General features: G+C 44.4%; 1 protein-coding gene across 9 annotated transcripts in view; it reads right to left on the bottom strand.

Annotated features, from left to right (window-relative positions):
- Positions 1-1,373: 1,373 nt before the first annotated feature.
- Positions 1,374-19,703, bottom strand: part of DYM (dymeclin) — a 209,227-nt gene continuing 190,897 nt past the window's right edge. For all 9 annotated transcript variants that reach the window (XM_038125822.1, XM_038125824.1, XM_038125827.1 and 6 more), the window contains one exon: positions 1,374-3,843. In XM_038125822.1, the coding sequence (XP_037981750.1) occupies positions 3,694-3,843 (150 nt within the window). In that variant the 3' untranslated portion in view covers positions 1,374-3,693. The remainder of the gene's footprint in view (positions 3,844-19,703) is intronic.

Raw genomic sequence — 19,703 nt, 5'->3', positions numbered from 1 at the left:
CTTGGCTGAATTAGACAACATATGCAATGATAAAACCAGCAGAAAAGGTTGTACAAAATCTTTAGAGTTTCCAAAGAAGGGAGGGGAGTTGTTTGCTTCTTCCTTTCCTGTTTAACTGGTAGATCAACAATCTAGTGGCACGTACAAAACAGCTAGGGTTTTTTTTTTTTCCCTGTAACTTGCTAATACTCCTTGGTTTTAGGCTATTAGGGTCAAGAACACCAAGAAATCTGGCAGGTTTTTGGACTGCTTTTGCCAAAGTGAATGATGCCCAGTGCATTTATCTCTTCAAGCTGCCCACCCCCGTCTCTCTTTCACAGCAAGAGCAGAGTTTCACTCCATTGCCTGAGGGAGAAGGATTTCTGCCTCACCAGGGACACGTGCATGAGGCTCCACAACTCCAACTTCACCAACAACTTACACAGCAGCTGAGTTTTCTGCCTGTTTGATCTTCTGGAAGGGATGGTCCTCTGAGAGCAGACCTGCCTTCTCCTGCCCAGCCCTGAAGTGATGGATTTCCTTCTCCAGAGCTGCTCAGGGGTCCCAGGCAGGTGGTGGCACCAGTGATCAGCACTCAGAGCAAGAATATTATAACAGAATCTCAGAATGGTCTGGGTTGGAAGGGACATTAAAACCCACCTTGTTCCACTCCCTGCCATGGGCAGGGACACCTTTCACCAGACCAGGGTGTTCCAAGTTCTGTCCAGCCTGGCCTGGGACACTGCCAGGGATGCAGGGGCAGCCACAGCTGCTCTGGGCACCCTGGGCCAGGGCCTGCCCACCCTCCCAGCCAGCAATTCCTGCCCAATATCCCATCTGGGCCTGCCCTCTGGCCCTGGGAAGCCATTCCCCCTTTTACTGTCCTTCCAGGCCCCTTCCCAAAATCCCTCTCCAGCTCTCCTGTCAGTACATGCAGGTACTGGAAGGCCACAGTTAGGGCACCCCAAATATGAGTGGGGTCAGGAGAAGGTCCTGGTGCAACACCCACCCCACACCCCAGAACCAGAGACACCATCAGCTGAAATGGACAGAAAAGGGAATCTGAGGGTGCAGCAACACATCAGCTCTGGTCTTGTGTGGACAACCCTGTCCCTCCTCTGCTTGCCCCCATGGCTGCGCGTTGCCAGCGCCCTCCAGGCCACGGCCACTGACACCATTACAGCTGACCTGGCAAGAGGTGACATTCCACGTGACACTGCAGCATGACATGTTCCTTCCTTTACCAGACACTGACTTGCACACTGATTTACTTTAGACAACAACTAAAATTACATTCTTCTTACTTGCACATCATGGAGGACATTATAAACCCTCCATCAGGTTGGGCCTGATGACCACGCCAACACCCACGACACAAACCACACCACCTTGTATTTACAGTTTCATCTTTTTTTATTTTTGTAATTACGCATAATAAATCTTTCACACAAAGTAATGAAAAGGATCCCTAAGGTGAAGGAAAAACAGAGTATTTGTGACTGTACCAGACTGCAGATGTCAGGACACTGCCAGGCCCCCGTCACGCTCCAGCTCTTGGGAGAGCCAATGGGGCCAGCGTGAATTTCTGCCTAAATCTTGGTCTGGCTCTGCTGTTTCGGCTTCAGGTGGTAACTCCAGCTGTTCCAAACCAGCTGGGACCCAGGAGCAGGGTATTTCATGAAACACACACGGAAATTACGCCATCAGAACAAACCCTCTGCACCTCAGTGTCACCACAACGGGAGGACGGCGAGAGGGAATTTTCTGTGCGACGCCGGTGATGGTTCAGCAGCTGTTGGACCTTTCCTGTCAGACTGCTGCTTCATGTGCTCCTCTCTTGCAAAAAGCCCTTTCAGACACCTGGCTGAGCAGTGTCTGCCCTGGAAGGGCCTCTCTGGTTCTGCTCACTCCAGAGTGTTGAAAACAGATGAACATTGAGCCAGCCCAGCAGCTTTAGAATCCATGGTTTAAAAGTGCATCTTCAGACTGACCTTTCTAAATCTGGGCAGCCCTGTTGACTCACAAACACTCTTAGTCTTTTAATAAAGACAAAATTACAAATCACTACAGTAACCAAGAATAGTTATCCCCTTTTGACGTTTGCTCAAAGACCAAAACAAAACAGAATAAATCCAAAATACAGATCAACTTATGTGCAGCTCAGTCATGGTTCATGAATTTCTCCTACTTGCCTAAGAAAACACTGCATCTCCAGTCTTACCATTGTCTTTTCTCAAAAGCTTCTGCCATTTCAAAGTCCTAAATGCTCATGGGCTCTATATATCCCTTTGCAGCTATATTTAAATAAATTTGGAAAGCTTTTTTTTTTTTTTTTTTAACAAGCCAGCATTTCCATTTGTGTAGGACTCAAATGGACTTCTGTCTCTAAATAAGCAGATAAAAGGAAAGTACAATCTTAGCACATCCTTCAGAGGGATGAAACGGTGCAAGAAGTTCTATTTAAAGCCATTCAAAGGACTTTCTGAAAGCAAACGCACCCGATTCCTCAGGTCAACAAACAGAACATGCTGGAGCAGGCAGTGAATACAGAGGGTTGCCACGCATCTTCAAGAACTAATTCCTTGAAACTGAGGTTTTGGCATGCAAAGCACTGCTGACAGTCCCCCACACAGCAGCACGTGGGACGAGGAGAGTGGGTGCACGTGTGTGCAACAGGCATCCCCAAATATATGATCCCCACTTTGAAAAATGAGATTTCTTTCAAAATCACACCACTTCTTTCGCTTTTCCCACTGCGGAAACAGGTATATCAGGAAAGGGCACTTGAAAATAACCAAAAAAGAGAGTAGTATTCTACATTCAGATAAATTTATACTTCTGCCATAAAACTTTAAAAGCCAAGAGGAGGTTTTCAACACAGAGCTTTGTCAAGGATCCCCAAAACACACTGTCACCATTACGCACAGATTTACAGGACACTGGTCTATTTTACAATCTTGTAATTATTTTCTTTGGACTTTTTTTCCCCCCCTTTCCTTACACGTTCAATTTCCAGGAACAATTTCGCACAGGAGCACAGAAAAACAAGTCTGTAAGGGACTTGACTCTGAAAGCAGGTGTTTCTTGCCCTCTGGAGAGTATTTGTCAGTCAAACAACAACAACAACAGAAGACTTGCTATTGAAAATCCTCCCACAAACATCTAAATCAAGTGTTTTGAATCTGCCTGGGAGCTAACCTGATTAAGATGCTGCTTGCTTAGTTCCCTCGGATGACAGCGTAGACAGCAATTTAAGGGCTGCAGCCTTGACAGTGCCTCAGAAACGAAGGGCTGTGAGTGGAAACAGGGATTAGGTACCGAGCACCCCATGGCAGCATCCAAGAGACCACAAAAAGCTTGACCCAAGGAAGCTGCCCACTCGAAAGAGCCAAAAAATACAAACACTGCTTCCAAATCAAAGCCTGCAATCTCATTTAGCCTGTTAAGTTAAAAGGACGATCAGGTTTGTGGTTGGTAGTAACATCATACCCCATGTGTAAGGCCTCATTTTCATAAAACAAGCTCTAGGTTACGCAATATAAACACAAGGTTGCCTACAAGCCATCAGTGCCCCACACCAGTCTGCCCCAGCGTGAGGCTGGGCTGGACACTGGCTCTGGGGTCATAGGGGGCAGTTGGAGGGGGTCGGGTTGGAAGGGGTGCAGAGGTTCAATTCCTGTAAGATGGAGTGGGGCTGGCCTGGCAGGGCGTCCCTCAGCCTGAGTCCATGGTGAAGAGCTGGATGTCACGGGGGTTCCAGTACAGAGCCACAGCAGAGTTGTACACCAGGGACCACACATAGGGGATGAAGAACTCCTCAGGCTGCTCCTCCTCCACGTATTTAAACTTCAGCTCGGGGAACTTCTGCAACAAGAAGACAGAGTACAGTGAGGGCAGGTTTGCATGTCTGCTTACAAACACACAGCCCACATAAACACTGAAGAAAGAGGTTTGGTGAAAAAAATAATGGAAGGAACTAAACCATTAGAACCCAAGGAAAATATTTATGGGATAAAGAGAACATTTATAATTTCTTCCGTGAATCAAATGCTACAATAGCATATTGTATTCGAGCCTTTTACTGTTGGTCACAATCCATTTACCTGTTAACAGACTAAACACGTGAATCCTTTATGAAACACAAAGGTTTTAAGGAAAACTCGTTTTTGCAGCCCCTCAAAAGCCTTCTTGCTTGTGCATGTACAAACATATTTATTGCGTTTTCCCTTAAAAAACATTTTGCAATTAGTTGTACTTGGCTCCTCAGCAGGAGAATACTCTGAAAAGGCTGAAAGCATAAACACAGCTTATGGTATCATAGGATCACAAAATATTCCCAGTTGGAAGGGACCCCCCAGCATCACCCAGCCCAGCTCCTGCCCTGCACAGACCCCCAACACTCCCACCCTGGGCATCCCTGGCAGCGCTCTCCAAAGGCTCCTGGAGCTCTGGCAGCCTCGGGGCCGTGCCCATTCCCTGGGGAGCCTGGGCAGTGCCAGCACCCTCTGGGGAAGAACCTTGCCCTGATATCCCACCTAACCTTCCCTGGCACAGCTCCAGCTGTTCCCTGGGTCCTGTCCCCAGTCACCAGAGAGAAGAGACAGACATGCTGCAACCTCAAGTTCCCATTTTTCTCATTTTTTCCCTCCCAAAGCAGTGCACACTGCAAACCCACCAGATTCACTCTTGGTAAGTGTGTCTATTGGAAAGAGCTGAGTCTACTTTTGTATTCTGCTCTTCACTTTATCCACTTCTAAATGTTGCCTGTGTCTGAGCTTGGCAGAGTCTCAGGCAAAAGCCGCATTACAGTGATCACTGGGGTAAGATAAAACATGACCCATTTTATTATTTATAAGGCTGTGGCTAAGACTAAGAATAAACTCCTCTGTGTGACATGATCAGAACAAGCACAGCAATGGCTAAGGAGCCTCTTTGCCCATTAATAATGAAGGGATTCCCTATCCTATTTCTTGAGCTCAGTGTCCTGTTTCCTTGCCTTAAGGGTACAAGAATTCTGGCTGGATCAGTCTCCTTTGAGGGGGCATTTCTCGGACACTTGGTTTTCAGGGTTAGGTATTTAACTTCAGTGCTCCCATGTTATTTGTACTCTTGGAGTCAGAAAACATGCACACTTGTAGAGAAGTTGTAGAAACACGTGGATGTGGCACCTGGGGACATGGGTTGGTGGTGGCCTTGGCAGTGCTGGGAGAACAGCTGAACTCCAAGATCTTGGAGGCCTTTTCCAACCTAAAGGATTCTGCACTATCTCTGCTCAAGGAACTGAGGTAGCCAAAAGGTAAGACTGTTAAAGGCTCTTCTGCACCTAACTCCTGTTGAGTTCAAAGCCCAGAATCTCAAAGGTACATCAGCAAGTTTAATTTCCTGTGTAAGACATGCAGTTTGTGGCAGAGAACTCTCCCACAACCGTTCTGTGCATCTAAACCACTTTCTACCACCTCTCTACAACCTCTCTTCTCCAAGTCTGTTTTGACCAGCCTGTTTAATCTTTTGCATCACTTTGGCTTTTCATTCTTAGGGACCTTAGACCCATACTCACCCCCACGTCCCACTTCCAATCTCCCAGGCTACTGCCATGCCAACTCCCTTCCACTGCATCCTTATCCTCTCTCTTTAGCATACTTTTCTCTTTTGTACTCACCTAACCTCTCTTTTCTCACCAGCCTTGTGAGATCCTCCTTTTCATTGACATTCTCTATCCCTTCCCAACTCGGCTCCCAGTTCTGAAGTTGTCCCTGTCTTCCCCCTCTGCCACCCCCCCAACCAAGCCCTCATGTATATTTTCATTAGTATTTATTTTGTTTAAAAAAGCCCTGACATTCTACTCTGCTTATCCTCAGCGTAATCTTCCCCACTTCCTTCCAAAACTTCCTGGCTTGTGGTGAGTGTAGACAGGAGCACGTTCTGTTCAGCACTGCATCAGCAGAATGAATGGTTCAGCCTCACGATGACAGCATGGCAACACTTCCAGCCAGAGAGGAAAGTCTTCCACAGCTGCCACTCTTCACCCCAGGGGTGCAGCCCATGGTAGCCCTTCCGGGAGGGAAGGAGGGGAATGTGATTCAAGGTTCCAATTTGAATGGAATTAAACACAACTTTCTTTTTCACCTTCAGGTCACAGATGTAGCCACTGGCTTTGCCAACATTCGTGGCAGTAGCCTGGGACCGTTCTTGGGCTCTTGTGCAGCTTAAAAAACACCTTCATCAAAATTACATCAGAAATTCCAACAGCTGCATCTGAGATGCTCAGGTCTTACTATCCCATTATGTCTCAGCTGGAAGGGCAGCATAAAATGGCTCAGGTAGCATTCGTATTTTCAGGCAATAAGCCACGCATTGATTTTATTATTCAGCCTCTCTTCAGGCTGATCAATGTTGCCATTTATTGCAATTGTACCGTAGCAATTTAATAATCAATTTCAGATTAAAGGCTGTAACTCACTGCAGTCAGCCTGGACTCTCTGACACTCAACATGTGCTTGGAACAGCCTGCAGGGGTGTCTTGGAAATGCAGACAAGGAGAATGAGATTTTTAAGGAGAACAGTAATACACAGTGCCACTACATACACACAGTTTTGATTGAGTCTATATAAAAAGAATGTAGATAACATTAGGAGTGATGGATTTTTGAGGGTCCACCTGAACAGCAGGCTCAGGACAGCTCAATGAATTGCTGATGAGACATAAAAATTAGAATTCCAGGCCAGCAATTCAAACCCACATTTTTTAGATGACTGCAATGATCCACAGCTGTGTGCTGGCCATGTTTTCTTATTAATTTAAAACGAGAAATCCTAGAGGCCCAGCATGGAGAGAACTGCCCCAGCATCTTTGGGGTGTGGATGCAGCACTTGGGAATATGGTTTAGTGGTGAGCACAGTCCTGCTGAGTTAATGTTTGAACTCAATGATCTTAGAGGGCTTTTCCAACCTCAATGATTCTATGACGTAACTTGCAAGATTAACCATGGCAGCCATCCACTGTTGAGATAAAAAAACACCCACACTGTTTCACTAACAGGGTGTTCACTGAAAACAGAATTTGTTAACAAACAAAAGCATCAAAAGTTTCTTCTTTAAGAGAATGACTTTATAACAATTTGCAACAGCAGGATTTAAACACCATGTGAAAAGCTTGATCGATGACAAAAATCTTTAAGATTTTCAAAAAGCTTTTCAAGATTTTCAGGTGACAGTCCAAGGAATGTTTAAATTCATATTTGTGCCACTTGTCTCCTGTATGTCCTGCTTCAAATGAGTGATCAGGAGCCTTGGGCCCTCACTGTGTGCTGCAGACACACAGGAGGTGACACTGTAAAGCAACCAGGCCACATGGGTCTCAGGGCACTCCCAGAAATAACCCAGGCAGCAGTGGTGAGGACTTTATCATGGCTAACAAAATTACCAAAGTGGCATGTCAAACCTGCAGTGCACAAATCAAATTTCTTCTGCCTTGCTGCTGTTGTGTTCAACTTACTTCTGGAAAGACACTGGCACCCTAGCTGGTGACAGTCCAATGAACCAGACTTTTAGCACCACTTAAAAAGAGAGGCCATGTAAGGCATCTTAAACGGCAATCTTAATGATAGAGGAAAAGCTTTGGCATGGGATGAATCATCCCTTTTTTTACTTCATTGTCCTGTTTCATGGATGGATGGTATGGAAAGATGGAGCCCCTGTGCTCTGCAGCCAGCCTGGCACAGCTGGGGCTGTTCAGCTGCACCAGAGAAGGCTCCAGGGACACCTGCGAGCCCCTGCCAGGGCCTGCAGGGGCTCCAGGAGAGCTGCCCAGGCACTGGGGACAAGGCATGCAGGGCCAGCAGCCAGGCAATGGCTTCCCAGGGCCAGAGGGCAGGCCCAGATGGGATATTGGGCAGGAATTGCTGGCTGGGAGGGTGGGCAGGCCCTGGCCCAGGGTGCCCAGAGAAGCTGGGGCTGTCCCTGCATCCCTGGCAGTGTCCAGGGCCAGGCTGGATGGGGCTTGGAGCAGCCTGGGACAGTGGAAGGTGTCCCTGCCCATGGCAGGGCACGGAATGAGATGAGCTTTAAGGTCCCTCCCAACCCAAACCCTGTTTTGATCCAATATACAACAATGTTCAGTATTTAAATTACTGAACTCCCTGCCTTGACATAAAGAGGTCCATTGGAGCCATTATTTGCATTTCTTGCCACCCCATACAGGGACAGACAACCCCAGATAGTTTAAAAGAAACCAGCCTGAGAGAGTCCTCGAAAACGTGACAGACAGAGGTAACATTACGGTTTGAACGGCACAGTTTAAATAGAGACACCACTTATCAGCTCCAGTGAATCACCCCACCACATCACCCTATCTTGTTTTCTTCTGCCAGACAAAGCAGAAGTCAGATTTCGTGGTTGGGACAAGGGTACAAACGAGCCAGACCGAGAGCTTTGCAGACTGTCTGCATTGCCAATCACATGATTTGATGAAAAACCACGGGAAGTCCTATGAACAGATACAGAACTGCACTGCAGTAACTCCTCCACCACAGAAGTTCAACAACACTGGGGAGTTTTGTTGAGTGTTTTTCTTTTTTTTTTTTGGTTTGGTTTGGTTTGGTTTTTTTTCAGTTAACGTTGAGGAAGGGAACATCACGGCCAGTGCACCTGGCCCTGCTCCAGGCAGCTCAGTGGCATCTGAGCTATAAGGCTTGAGCCATACATTAAATAAAACATCCCCTTCCCTCTAAATGAACCCTCAGAGCTGCTCTGGGGCTACAGTGTTATGCCAGTGGATGATCTCCACTCAGATAACGCAGGCAAGGGCAGATGGAGCTGCTTTAAGAGCAAAGTCTTTGCTTCTTCCCTGATCTAGATGTTCTGCTGTATCAAAAGCAGAATTCGTCAAAGAAATGTGGCAGTCACTGTGGAAAATAAAGAAATTAAAGAGCTGGATTAATAAAAAACTGGAGAACCCTCTTTTCCTCAAGTTCTGGTTGGAAACTCTGGTTTCTGAAACAGCAATCAAGCACGAGTCAGTATTTTCAAAAGCAGGCAACTCTTTGAGCAGAGAAGTGCTGCTTTCAAAGGAGTCTGAACACATTTGAGAGTCAAATTCATGTGAACTTTACATCAATCCAAAGCTTCAAAGTCTTTCTGAAAATGGGATTTCTCTGTGTTTGAATACCTTACCATGAATCTTGTTGGGTAACCTAATGACTTGATGGCAAATTATGTGTTTCATATTGTTTCTGCTAAATATAGCAGTATTGCCTGCAGAGCATCTGTAGGATTGGACCTCATTAGCAAAATACATCAAATGGCAGGGGAAAAAAAAAGGGCTCAGGTTCAGCACTGTACCAAGCCTCTATTATAGAGTCTATAATGAATATTCACCCCAACAAAGATCACCCATAAACCTGCCTTGCACCAAACATATCAATCTGTGAAGATTCTGGGCAGAGGAATGACACCTGTACTTGACTGCCAAGTCCTCAACACCACTTGGAAATCTGGTCCTCAAAATTCCAATCTAAGTCAAATTAATGGCCAAGGATCCTAAAACAACTCAACAATCATGGATACTCAGGTACATATGGAAACATCGATATATTTGGGTGTTATATAAATACAAGGACTTGAGTTCTTTATCAGACCACAATTCATGGAAGAAAATGTCTCAGTGCTTGCTCCAAGATACTGACAGATTGAATTTTTGCAATTGCTTAGTTCTCATGGGGAAAGATGAGAAAGTTCTCATCTTTCTCGGGTTCTATTCGTGTCTGCGGTGCTTCTCTTTGACTGCAGACAGAAAGTGTGTGGCCCTGGTGAAGTATCTGTATGGGCTACACCACACCTGCCTGATACCATCTTTATCTCCTCCTCGGGCTCACAGCACAGAGGATGATGGTGGGGAGATGAAGGAAGCAAACAGGAAATGTGCTAGACTAAGTGTGAGCCACACATCTTGTTCAGAAATCTGCCTAAGGAATAGGTGCAAACGGAAAGACAGTGAAGAAAATGGGGGCTCAGAACATGGCAGGGAGGTGGAAAAAGAAATACAAAACTCACGGCAATAAGAGGTTCAAAACCATCTGTGCACAAGCTAAATATAATAAGTATATTACATATTATTTAATAAATCTAGATTAAATACAGTATTATTTATAATAATAGAATTATGAAAGTTTAAGCAAGTACACAAGCTGTAGTAGACAACAACATTGTTCCGAGGGAGTAAAATTCCATAGGACATTAACCCACATTCTAATGGGTCACAACCGTCCAGGTCCAGGAGGTAGGGAAGTTAATCTACAGAGAGAGAACTGTTTCAGCAAGTTTCATTGAGATGTGATTTCTGTTTTTAGATCACTTTGAGTAAAGGTTTGTACAACCACAGCTGCAGGAAAACAAATGCTCAGCAGTGGATTTTCAGTGTCAGATGTGAACTACTGCCAGAGAAGCAGACGTGCCTCTGGTCAGAGTTCAGCAATTACCAATTTTTTTATAGAGTACTGAGAAGCCAGGTCATTTTGGGAAAAATCAATCAAACAGTTCTGCCTAGATAATTATTGGTAAAAACACAATTAGTTAAATGAGTTAAATATTTGTGGCAAGCCTGCCAGGGCACAAAGCTTTGCAGGGTACCATCAGAAGACTGCTTTTCTGTCTGGAATAGAATGGCAAATAATGAGAACTTTAAAGTCCTAGAAATTCAGAGACACAAACACATACACACTTGTCTCTTTTCCTTCCAAGAAAGAAATATTGCTGATAAATGTCAATAGCCACAAACTGTGCCATTTTTGTTTTCGTACCAGGCTGTTGTTTGCACAGATTCCAAAAGCACTGTATAAATGGATATATCTGAGCTTAGGACAAAGTCAGGTATCTGGTATTTCAGGATCTGTTGGGCTCCACATCAGAAACACCAGGACTCTGGGCTACATTTAGACAGCATCGGAAACAAACAGGCTGGGAGAGCTGGGGCTGTTCAGCTGCACCAGAGAAGGCTCCAGGAGAGCTGCCCAGGCACTGGGGACAAGGCATGCAGGGCCAGCAGCCAGGCAATGGCTTCCCAGGGCCAGAGGGCAGGCCCAGATGGGATATTGGGCAGGAATTGCTGGCTGGGAGGGTGGGCAGGCCCTGGCCCAGGGTGCCCAGAGCAGCTGTGGCTGTCCCTGCATCCCTGGCAGTGCCCCAGGCCAGGCTGGACAGGGCTTGGAGCAGCCTGGGACAGTGGAACGTGTCCCTGTCAATGGCAAGGGATTGGAATGCAATGAGCTTTAAGCTTCCTTCCAACCCAAATTATTGTAGGATTCTGTGAAAATCTCTCAATCCCTTAGTTTGAGAAAAAAAAAAGGGGATCCCTGCTAAGCTTCAGAGATCCTGTGTCCACCTGGAGAAATTTTGGAATGGGAGGAAAAGATAACCAAGATGAAACACTGAACCAAACCTACATATCACACACTGTTAAGTATCATTAATCTCTACATACATTTTATGCATTATACATTTATTGTCACAGTTCAAGGATTTACAGCTCTAACTAGAATTTGCTTTCCCTGTCAGGATTGTTCTCTATGCCATGATGCCTACATGGACACAGATCTTTCTAGAACATTTCCAAGAGGACTGCTCAACAGCCAGGAGCCAGACTTGTTGTCAGACCACGGAGACAGAAAACAACAGGAACACAAGGAGGACATTTGCAACACTGCAGAAAATACAATACATGTTACAAATAAAAAGAAAAGAAAGAGATTGATGTATGTAATTACACTTGAAGCATGAGGATTAAGGCAGGACGTGTAAATGAGGTACCATCAACAAAAACCAGAACTTTCATTCACTTCAGGGCTTAACCTGAACGAATGGTAATTCTCAGAAAATATAGTGGCCTTTTAGAAGAAAGAACACAGGTCTGAGCAAAAAATGACAACAATTCAAACAAAGGATGTTTTTTACATTGGAAAAAAAAATAACCAAGAAGAGAGTTAAACACATGGAAGGAACAAAGCTACTGACCCAACTGACAAAAACAGTTCTGGTCCTGACCTGGCTCAAGCACTTGTTATGTACATACACTGATCACTCAGACAAATAAGTAAAATCCTTTGTGTGTTTTTGAATTTAGGGAATTAAAATCTGAAAACCCGAATAATCCCTGAACCCATTTCTCAGTGGCATTAAAGGGCACCAAAGCACAAATGGGGATGAGTCTATCAACTCACAAAACTTTTATGGATATGAAGCAGACATATAAGCCTTTCCTATCATGGGATTTGCAGAAAATGCACATTTCATAACAGTAAGTCCCTATTTTTACCACTGGTAAGGAAGATGCAAATAAGTTTAAGCCCTGGCTTCCTGTGCTTCAGCTTGCAAGCCATTCTTCTCTAGATTAACGTGCAAGGCTTTACACAACCACAAAAAACAGCAGGTTTTCAGCAAACATTTTTGTTAAAACTGAAGTGAGTTTAGAAATCACTCATCACTGACACCTTTGTATAGAAGACTTATAGACCTGCTAACAGAAGGTTACAAGATTAGAACTAGATTTTAGATGCCTCAACTCACAGTTAAGACCATAATGCTTTAGCAGAAATACATAAATTCTGAAGTCTCAGAATTAAATCCTGCACCACTCACTTGCCAAACAAAGCTGACTCAAGGCCGTATTTTTTTCTTTCCAGAATTTTGTGAGATCTGAGCAACCTGGAAGGTGTCCCTGCCCATGGCAGGGGGTTTGAACAAGTTGAGCTTTAAGGCTCCTTCCAGTTGAAAACATTCAGTGATTCATTGATTCTACGAATTCTGCCACTTTTCAAGTGCGCAAAAGGTAAAGTTTAAGAAACTGGCAGCAATAAATCAGTTGGGAACATCTCATGAGGAACAACTCTTTGAAGGTCCCTAATTGGGCAAAAGTTCAAGTTGTCCTCAGTCCATACATGCACACGCACTGTTTGCATCACTCTGCAGAAGACAGAAAATATATTTAGAAAGTCTAGGAAGCAAGAGAAGGCAGGGGAAGATCAGTTCTGCAGTCAAGCAGATCTGGAGCAGATAACCATCCCTGGAGGGATTTAAAAGCTGTGTGGATGTGCCCTTGGGGATGTGGATCAGTGGTAGCTTTGGCAGTGCTGGGGGAATAGTTGGACTTGATGGTCTTAGAGGACTTTTCCAACCCAAATGATTTTGTGATTCTGTGATCTGTGAGATCCTGAGATGCTTGCACCCTCCAGAAAAAGCTCATGGTGCTCTCAGAGCCCCAGTATCACCTGTTCAGTGGGAAATCCTTATACAAAACAAGAAAGGTTTTTTAGGGTTCAGGACTTGCCAAAGACCAGAATAATTCTTCCCAGGGAATTTGTTTATTTGCAACAATGTGGAAGAACTCAAAGGAGGGTGAGGTAGAGTTGGGAAAGGCAAAGTCTCCTCTTGGAGATATTGTAAATGAAGGCACTAGAAAAGAATTAAGTTGTGTATCTGGACAAAGTCTGCTTCAACTTCTGGATAAAAATGACAGATCTATATTCCCTTCATCAGCCTTTTTTAAACACAAAGCCAATACTATAAATGCCCAACAATATTCCACTTCTCATGTCAGAGACAACCATCTGCTAATTATTTTCTGAAAAGTGAGTTATACACTTTTAGTCTGATTGATATAATTGATTAAACTTTTTTTAACAATAAGGAAAAACCCACTGGAAATGATTTTAAAGGGCCTATGAAGTGCACGAATGATGGAAGCTTTACAGAAAATAACCCTGCTGAATAATGAATGTACACTAATATGTGTAGCTATATATTAAAAGACATGGAGAATCTGCTCTAGACAAATCTTACAGCCAATTACATATTTTACATTTCAAGCAGCGAGTGCTACTGTTTAAGCCAGAGCAGTTGTTTTGACTTTGATAGCAGACTAGTCTAAAATACAAGGAATGTTGTTTATCATGGAAATGCTTTGTGCTCCAGATAACATCACGGATGGCTGCCCCACCTAGAATACGGCACCATCCCACCGTCCTGAAACAAACCCCAGATAAACCTCTCCCTGCTGCCCGACTTTGACTCCCACCAAAGATCCAACAGTTGTGCAAATAAAACTAGAAAACTCTCACCATGGTGTGTGCCATGCAATCAGCAACACAAAACGAACAGAAGGTGTTGGATATACATGTGACAGTGAAGGAAACTACTGGACTTTCATGTTTTGGTAAGCCACAGAAGCCATGATCACTCTGGCACTCTGCCTTGATGCCAGAGGGATGCACCTCAGGAACCCTGTATGGAGAATGAACATATCCTGACCCAGTAATACACAAATATAACCCTTTCCTCACTTTTTTTTTCTTCCCTGTAGGATTGTCATGCCTAGGATTAGGTTTTTCTTCCTCTACCCTAGAGAAGGAGCTGAAGATTTTGTCATCTGACTCGGTCCCACACTGCTCTTGCTGATGGAGACTGTGACCCATCTGTGGAATTTCCAGCACTCCCCTCTCTGCTCTTCAGCATCTGAGCTGGGAAGGGACCGAAGCGCATTGACAGTATAAACCCCACTAATTTCACAGTTTTAAGATTTTTCCTTTTGCAAACTACTATATGACTTTTCTCTGCTCTAATACAGTCTTGGGATAATCCAGCAGAACCACAAAGCACTGAGAGATCAAAATGCTGTTTTCATCTGCCTGTTTCTTTCACCCCAAATCTAGAGTTACTACTATGTCACTGTTGTTTTGTTTTCTCATTTATTTGTGTAGACCATATTCCCCCAACACAAAAGGTGGCAGGAGAAGAGCACAGTGATTCAGTTTGCATACTTTTCCAGTGATGAGGTCCCAGACATGCTTTCACTACATTTTGGTTCAATGCTGCCTCCAAAACATCCCGCCAAGCCAAAAAGAACATTCCTTTGGACAACTGGGACCACGCTTCTCTCCGTTATCACTGTACAAGGGTTGATGCACTGCCTAGGCCTTGGCTTCATGCATCAGCCAGAGAGACAAAGTCCATTCTCCCAGCTGAGCTTAACACCTTTGATTTGCATCCTGGGGGCCGACATTTACAGCATATTTCCTGGTGTGGAGGGCTCCTGGAAGGTCATTAGACAAGGTCTGAGTTTTCCTTCACAACAGCCACAGAGCTGAGGCCCGCGCCGACATCCTGCTCCGGTCCCTCCCACCCCGCGCGGCGGTGGGGCCGCATGCCAAGCCCAAACATCCTCCCCCACCCCCAGCGCCCACGGAGGAAGACCTCCTTTTGATTTTGTACTTTTTAATCTGAGAGAGCCAGGCCTGTAAATATTACAAAAAATTATAACAATGACTTAAGAACAGAGACAGACTCACTGTCACCAACTGTTAACTCTCAGATCAGGGCAGCCTAGGAAGTGGACCCTTATCTGCCTGAAGCTCAGGACGTGCTGACTAACACCCTATTGAGCCGGCAGACCTTTGGCTCCCTAATCTCCCCAAACTGGAAAATGTACACCCCAGTGGATATACTCCCTTCTGAAGTATTTCAAGCCTCTGCAAAAAGACAGGCTGTGCTGCGAGATGAGCAGTGCTGCCCCGCTGCATGCAGGAAATCCCATTTATTTGTCTTGAGGAGTGAAATGTCAAGTGACAGTAAAACCTTTCCAGCCATAGCACTGAGTGCCAGACTGCAGCCTTATCTCTGCCAGGACTGCCAGCCAAGGAGCTGGTGCCAAATGTGTGCGTTTACACAGTAATTTTGTGAATGTGGACTTCACAGCTTTCTAAAAAAAAAAATTGCCCTAATGCCAAGAGTCCTTGAAGACAAACCAAAATCAGGGGAGTGGGGTTATGTTAAGTTGACCTCAACAAATAACCAGGATGCCTTTTCTGAAATGGATTTTTAGGTTGCTCATTCTATGCTATATTTTATTCTACATTCCATTATAATAATGAAAGTTGCAATAGCAATTTCAAATTAGGTATTGAAAACACGCCTTTATAAATGATAAAGGCAAGCAGTGTGTAGAAAGGAGAAAGGCTACGTATGAGCAGGACAAGGATTCCTTCAAGGTGTTAGGACATCTTTACAAATCTTGAACCTGGTCAACTGTGCAATCTCCTTGACTGTCTGAGTACAGGAGCAGATTGCAACCAAAAGGGATCTGTATGTAAGAAGTGGCACTCTCCTATAGTGAAACTGCATTTTTTTCCCTAATGCAAACAATCACCTCAATCTGAAAAAGGGCCCCAGGTGAGCTGCTGTTTCAATAATGAATGAAAATTACTTGTGTTTTCTGTTTCACTATGCTTTAGATGCAGCATTTCCATATTTGTTTGCCTTCACTGACACTTCACTTGTATTAAGACTTATTCTGGTAAAGACTGTCTTTAGGACATGAATCAAACATTTCCAGAGAACTCCCGACCACAGGTTGGGGAATTCTTTCAGAAATGCTGTTATGTTCCTCTGTTATTGAACGTATCTGCCCCCTTCCTCCCTGTGCACTCAGGCCAGCTCTGTTTACCCTGGTGACAACAATCAGGCTTTGCTGGTCTTAGCTCAGGAGGATGGAGCTTGGCAAGCCCTGGTGGGGCAGATAAGCACCAGGAATTCAAATAAAGTTTTGCTGCCTGGCTGTGCTCAGAGCTACAGGCACCACTTGGATCTCGTGGTTCTCACACCAAGGGCTACATGTAAGTTGAAGGCCTGTGCTCTCCTCCCACTCTACTACACAAACACAAAATTTCCTTCTCTGTTTTGGAGCTGCCAGTCTCCCATAGACTCGAGGGACCTTCCCTCAGTGAACTACCCAGAACTATCCAGCCTCTGGTTTCCCATCCATAAAAACTATCTTTGCTGTGGTTTTTGATAGCTCACATGCTGCAGCGAAGGAAGGGAAATCTCCCTTGTGGAGCTTTGGATGCTGCTGCTACAGCATCATCAAGCTGGGAAATTCTCACCCCACTGCTACAGTGCCTGTCCTCCAGCCTCAGCTCATAATCCACAGGTTGGTTGCTCTCCCCACAGCTTAAACATCAGAGCAATGGCTTTAAACTGCCAGAGGGCAGGGTTAGATGGGATATTAGGAAAAAATTTCTGGCTGTGAGGGTGGTGAGGCCCTGGCACAGGTTGCCCAGAGCAGCTGTGGCTGCCCCATCTCTGGAGGAGTTTAAAAGCCATGTGGATGTGGCATTTGTGGGGAACATGGGTCAGTGGTGGCCTTGGCAGTGCTGGGAAATGGTTGGACTCGATGGTCAAAGAGGGCTTTTCCAACTTAAAGGGCAAAGAGAAAACCTGGGTAGAAGGGACATAGTAGGGTTTGTTAAGGCACAAGAGTCAACATGAGGACACAGTCAAGAAAAATTAGCCTTTGTTTGTGAGCTCAACAGATTGTCGGTTTAGAATTAAAATCTTATAATAAACCCAGCCTAAAGCCACGTGGATTTAAGATTCAATACCATCATCTGATAGCCCAGAACATCTACAGCTACAAAAAAGGCAGGGTGGTCTAAACCAGCTGCCCTCCAAATCCTAACACCAGAGTCTCCAGCAGTGATGATAGATATGAGAAAACCCCTGCTTGGCCAGGAAAAGCCATTCCCATCTCTAATCATCCTCGGCAGGAACAAACAGCCCGTAAATCAACTGGAGAGGAGCTTTGCAACTTGTATCAAAGGTTGTGACAAAATTAAACTCTGTATGGGAATGCAGCGGACACAGCCATCAGCTGACAAAGTACATCTCTTCCTCATTCTCACTTCTTGGTGCAGTTGCTGTAAACATTCAAGACATTCCTCTGATTTATGCATTTAATTAGAAGATATCTGTAACATTCCTGCTGTTTACATTTAACCCAACACTGCAATGAAAGCTGTAATTTTGTCTGGGATTTATATTCTGTACTCAAAGTTATTTTGATTCCTTGATTTAAACATACACACAGAAGTGAAAATGTGTCAAAATCATGAAAATGGAAGAGATTATACTCCATTATCTAGTTCATCTGTCATCCAGGGCAAAAATTATCTGAGGACTGTTTTTCTCAATCTGCCACATATTATGGAAACTTAATTCAAAAGACTAATTCAGAAAAGACAGCTAAACCTTAAAAGTGGAAAAGCAATTGGATCAGTATAATTAGAAGTTACATGATTTTTTTCTCCCTTTATCTTGTACTTAGTTGTCATAACTCATTAAATTTTGCACCTTTTGGGATAAAGTTGTTGGCCTCTGACACATTATTTTACACTTTATTTAAAAAGCAGTTAATATTTTTTTCTTGATGGAGGGGGGGATAATGTGGGACTTTATTAATCAAAGAAATTAATAAATTCATTTTAAATGCAACTTTTTATACTTTTCAGCTACTCTGCCTACACTGAAGGTTTGCAGTAGAAAAGGAAACCACGGGTTGGAAATAGTTTTCAACTGAGCAGGGGAAGAAAGGGGTCAGGGCATTTCAGTGTAATTTTACTTTATTTTGACCAAAGTTGCAAGATATTTGGAAACAACACGTCATGCGAATGCAGTGCCTTTGGCACTGTACTTTTCATTGGACTCACAACATATGCAATGGAGTGAGGGGAGGCTGCACAACACATGTGAAGCACATTTAGTCACAGCAAAAAATGTAATAAAAGTATAGGGAGGCTTTCTAGGGAGGGAAACTTGGGGAATGTTATTTAGCTTGAGCAATTGTACAGCTCTGAAGTGAGTAGGGGCTGGGCTCTGGATGGGAGCCCTCCTGTAAGATGTGTTGGACAGGGAGTTTTGTGCTGCTCATGAGTGTGGGGCTCCTGCCAATCTCCTGCAAAGCCAAAGCTCTGCAGCTCTGGGCAAGGAAGCTCCTCTGTGCTCTCTTTCAGAAAAAATGGGATCACCCTTGAAGGTTAAGAGAGTTCAAATGATGTGGCAGGCCAGCAGTTAGGAGAATGGAAGTAGCTTTGAAAAATGTACACATGCAGAGAGTTGTTTACCCAGGTCAGAGCTCTGTTGCCATGGGGAGCAACTTGGAAACTCTCACACTGCTTTCCCATCCTCCTGTTTCTCCAGAGCTTGCTTTCTGCCTTGTACTTGGTATCTCTTCCTTGTAGCAGCTTCCTTGAACCAATGAAATCAGTCAATCTAACATATCTGGTGTCAAACAGCAGATACACAAAGACAGACTGTTCCATGTTAGAATCTGTGTAAAGCTTAATTTTTTTCTGCTCAAAGTCTCTTACTTGTGCCCTTCTTCCCCACAAAGTAAGAGAATCAGAGAATTGTAGAATGGTTTGGATTCGAAGGGGCCTTGAAGTTCATCCCATTCCAACCCCCTGCCATGGGCAGGGACACCTTCCACTATCCCAGGCTGCTCCAAGCCCTGTCCAGCCTGGCCTTGGACACTGCCAGGGATCCAGGGGCAGCCACAGCTTCTTTGGGAAACTTTGTGTCAGGCCCTCACCACCCTCATAGTCAAGAATTCATTCCTAATATCTAGTCTAAACATTCTTCCCCTAGTTTAAATTACCCTATCTTTCTAAGTGCCACCAAAAAATTAAATTTTGGGACTACTACTTTATTTTTAAATTGCACAATTAAGTTAAAATAGATGCACGGACAGCCAGTGCAGTGTCTGAAGAGCTCACATGGAAAAATCAGAGCTTATTGCTAACCTCTCTGGTTATTTCACATTGCAATGAAAGGCCAGAGTTCAGCTGTGGATAAAGAAATATTTCACTGATCTCTTTTGGCAACCCACACTCCCTTTAGTTGGCTGG

The sequence above is a fragment of the Motacilla alba genome, chromosome Z (genome assembly GCF_015832195.1).
Source record: "Motacilla alba alba isolate MOTALB_02 chromosome Z, Motacilla_alba_V1.0_pri, whole genome shotgun sequence".
Lineage (NCBI taxonomy): Eukaryota > Metazoa > Chordata > Aves > Passeriformes > Motacillidae > Motacilla > Motacilla alba.
Note: the sequence above shows the minus strand (reverse complement) of the source record. Positions and strands in the feature narration are given on the sequence as shown.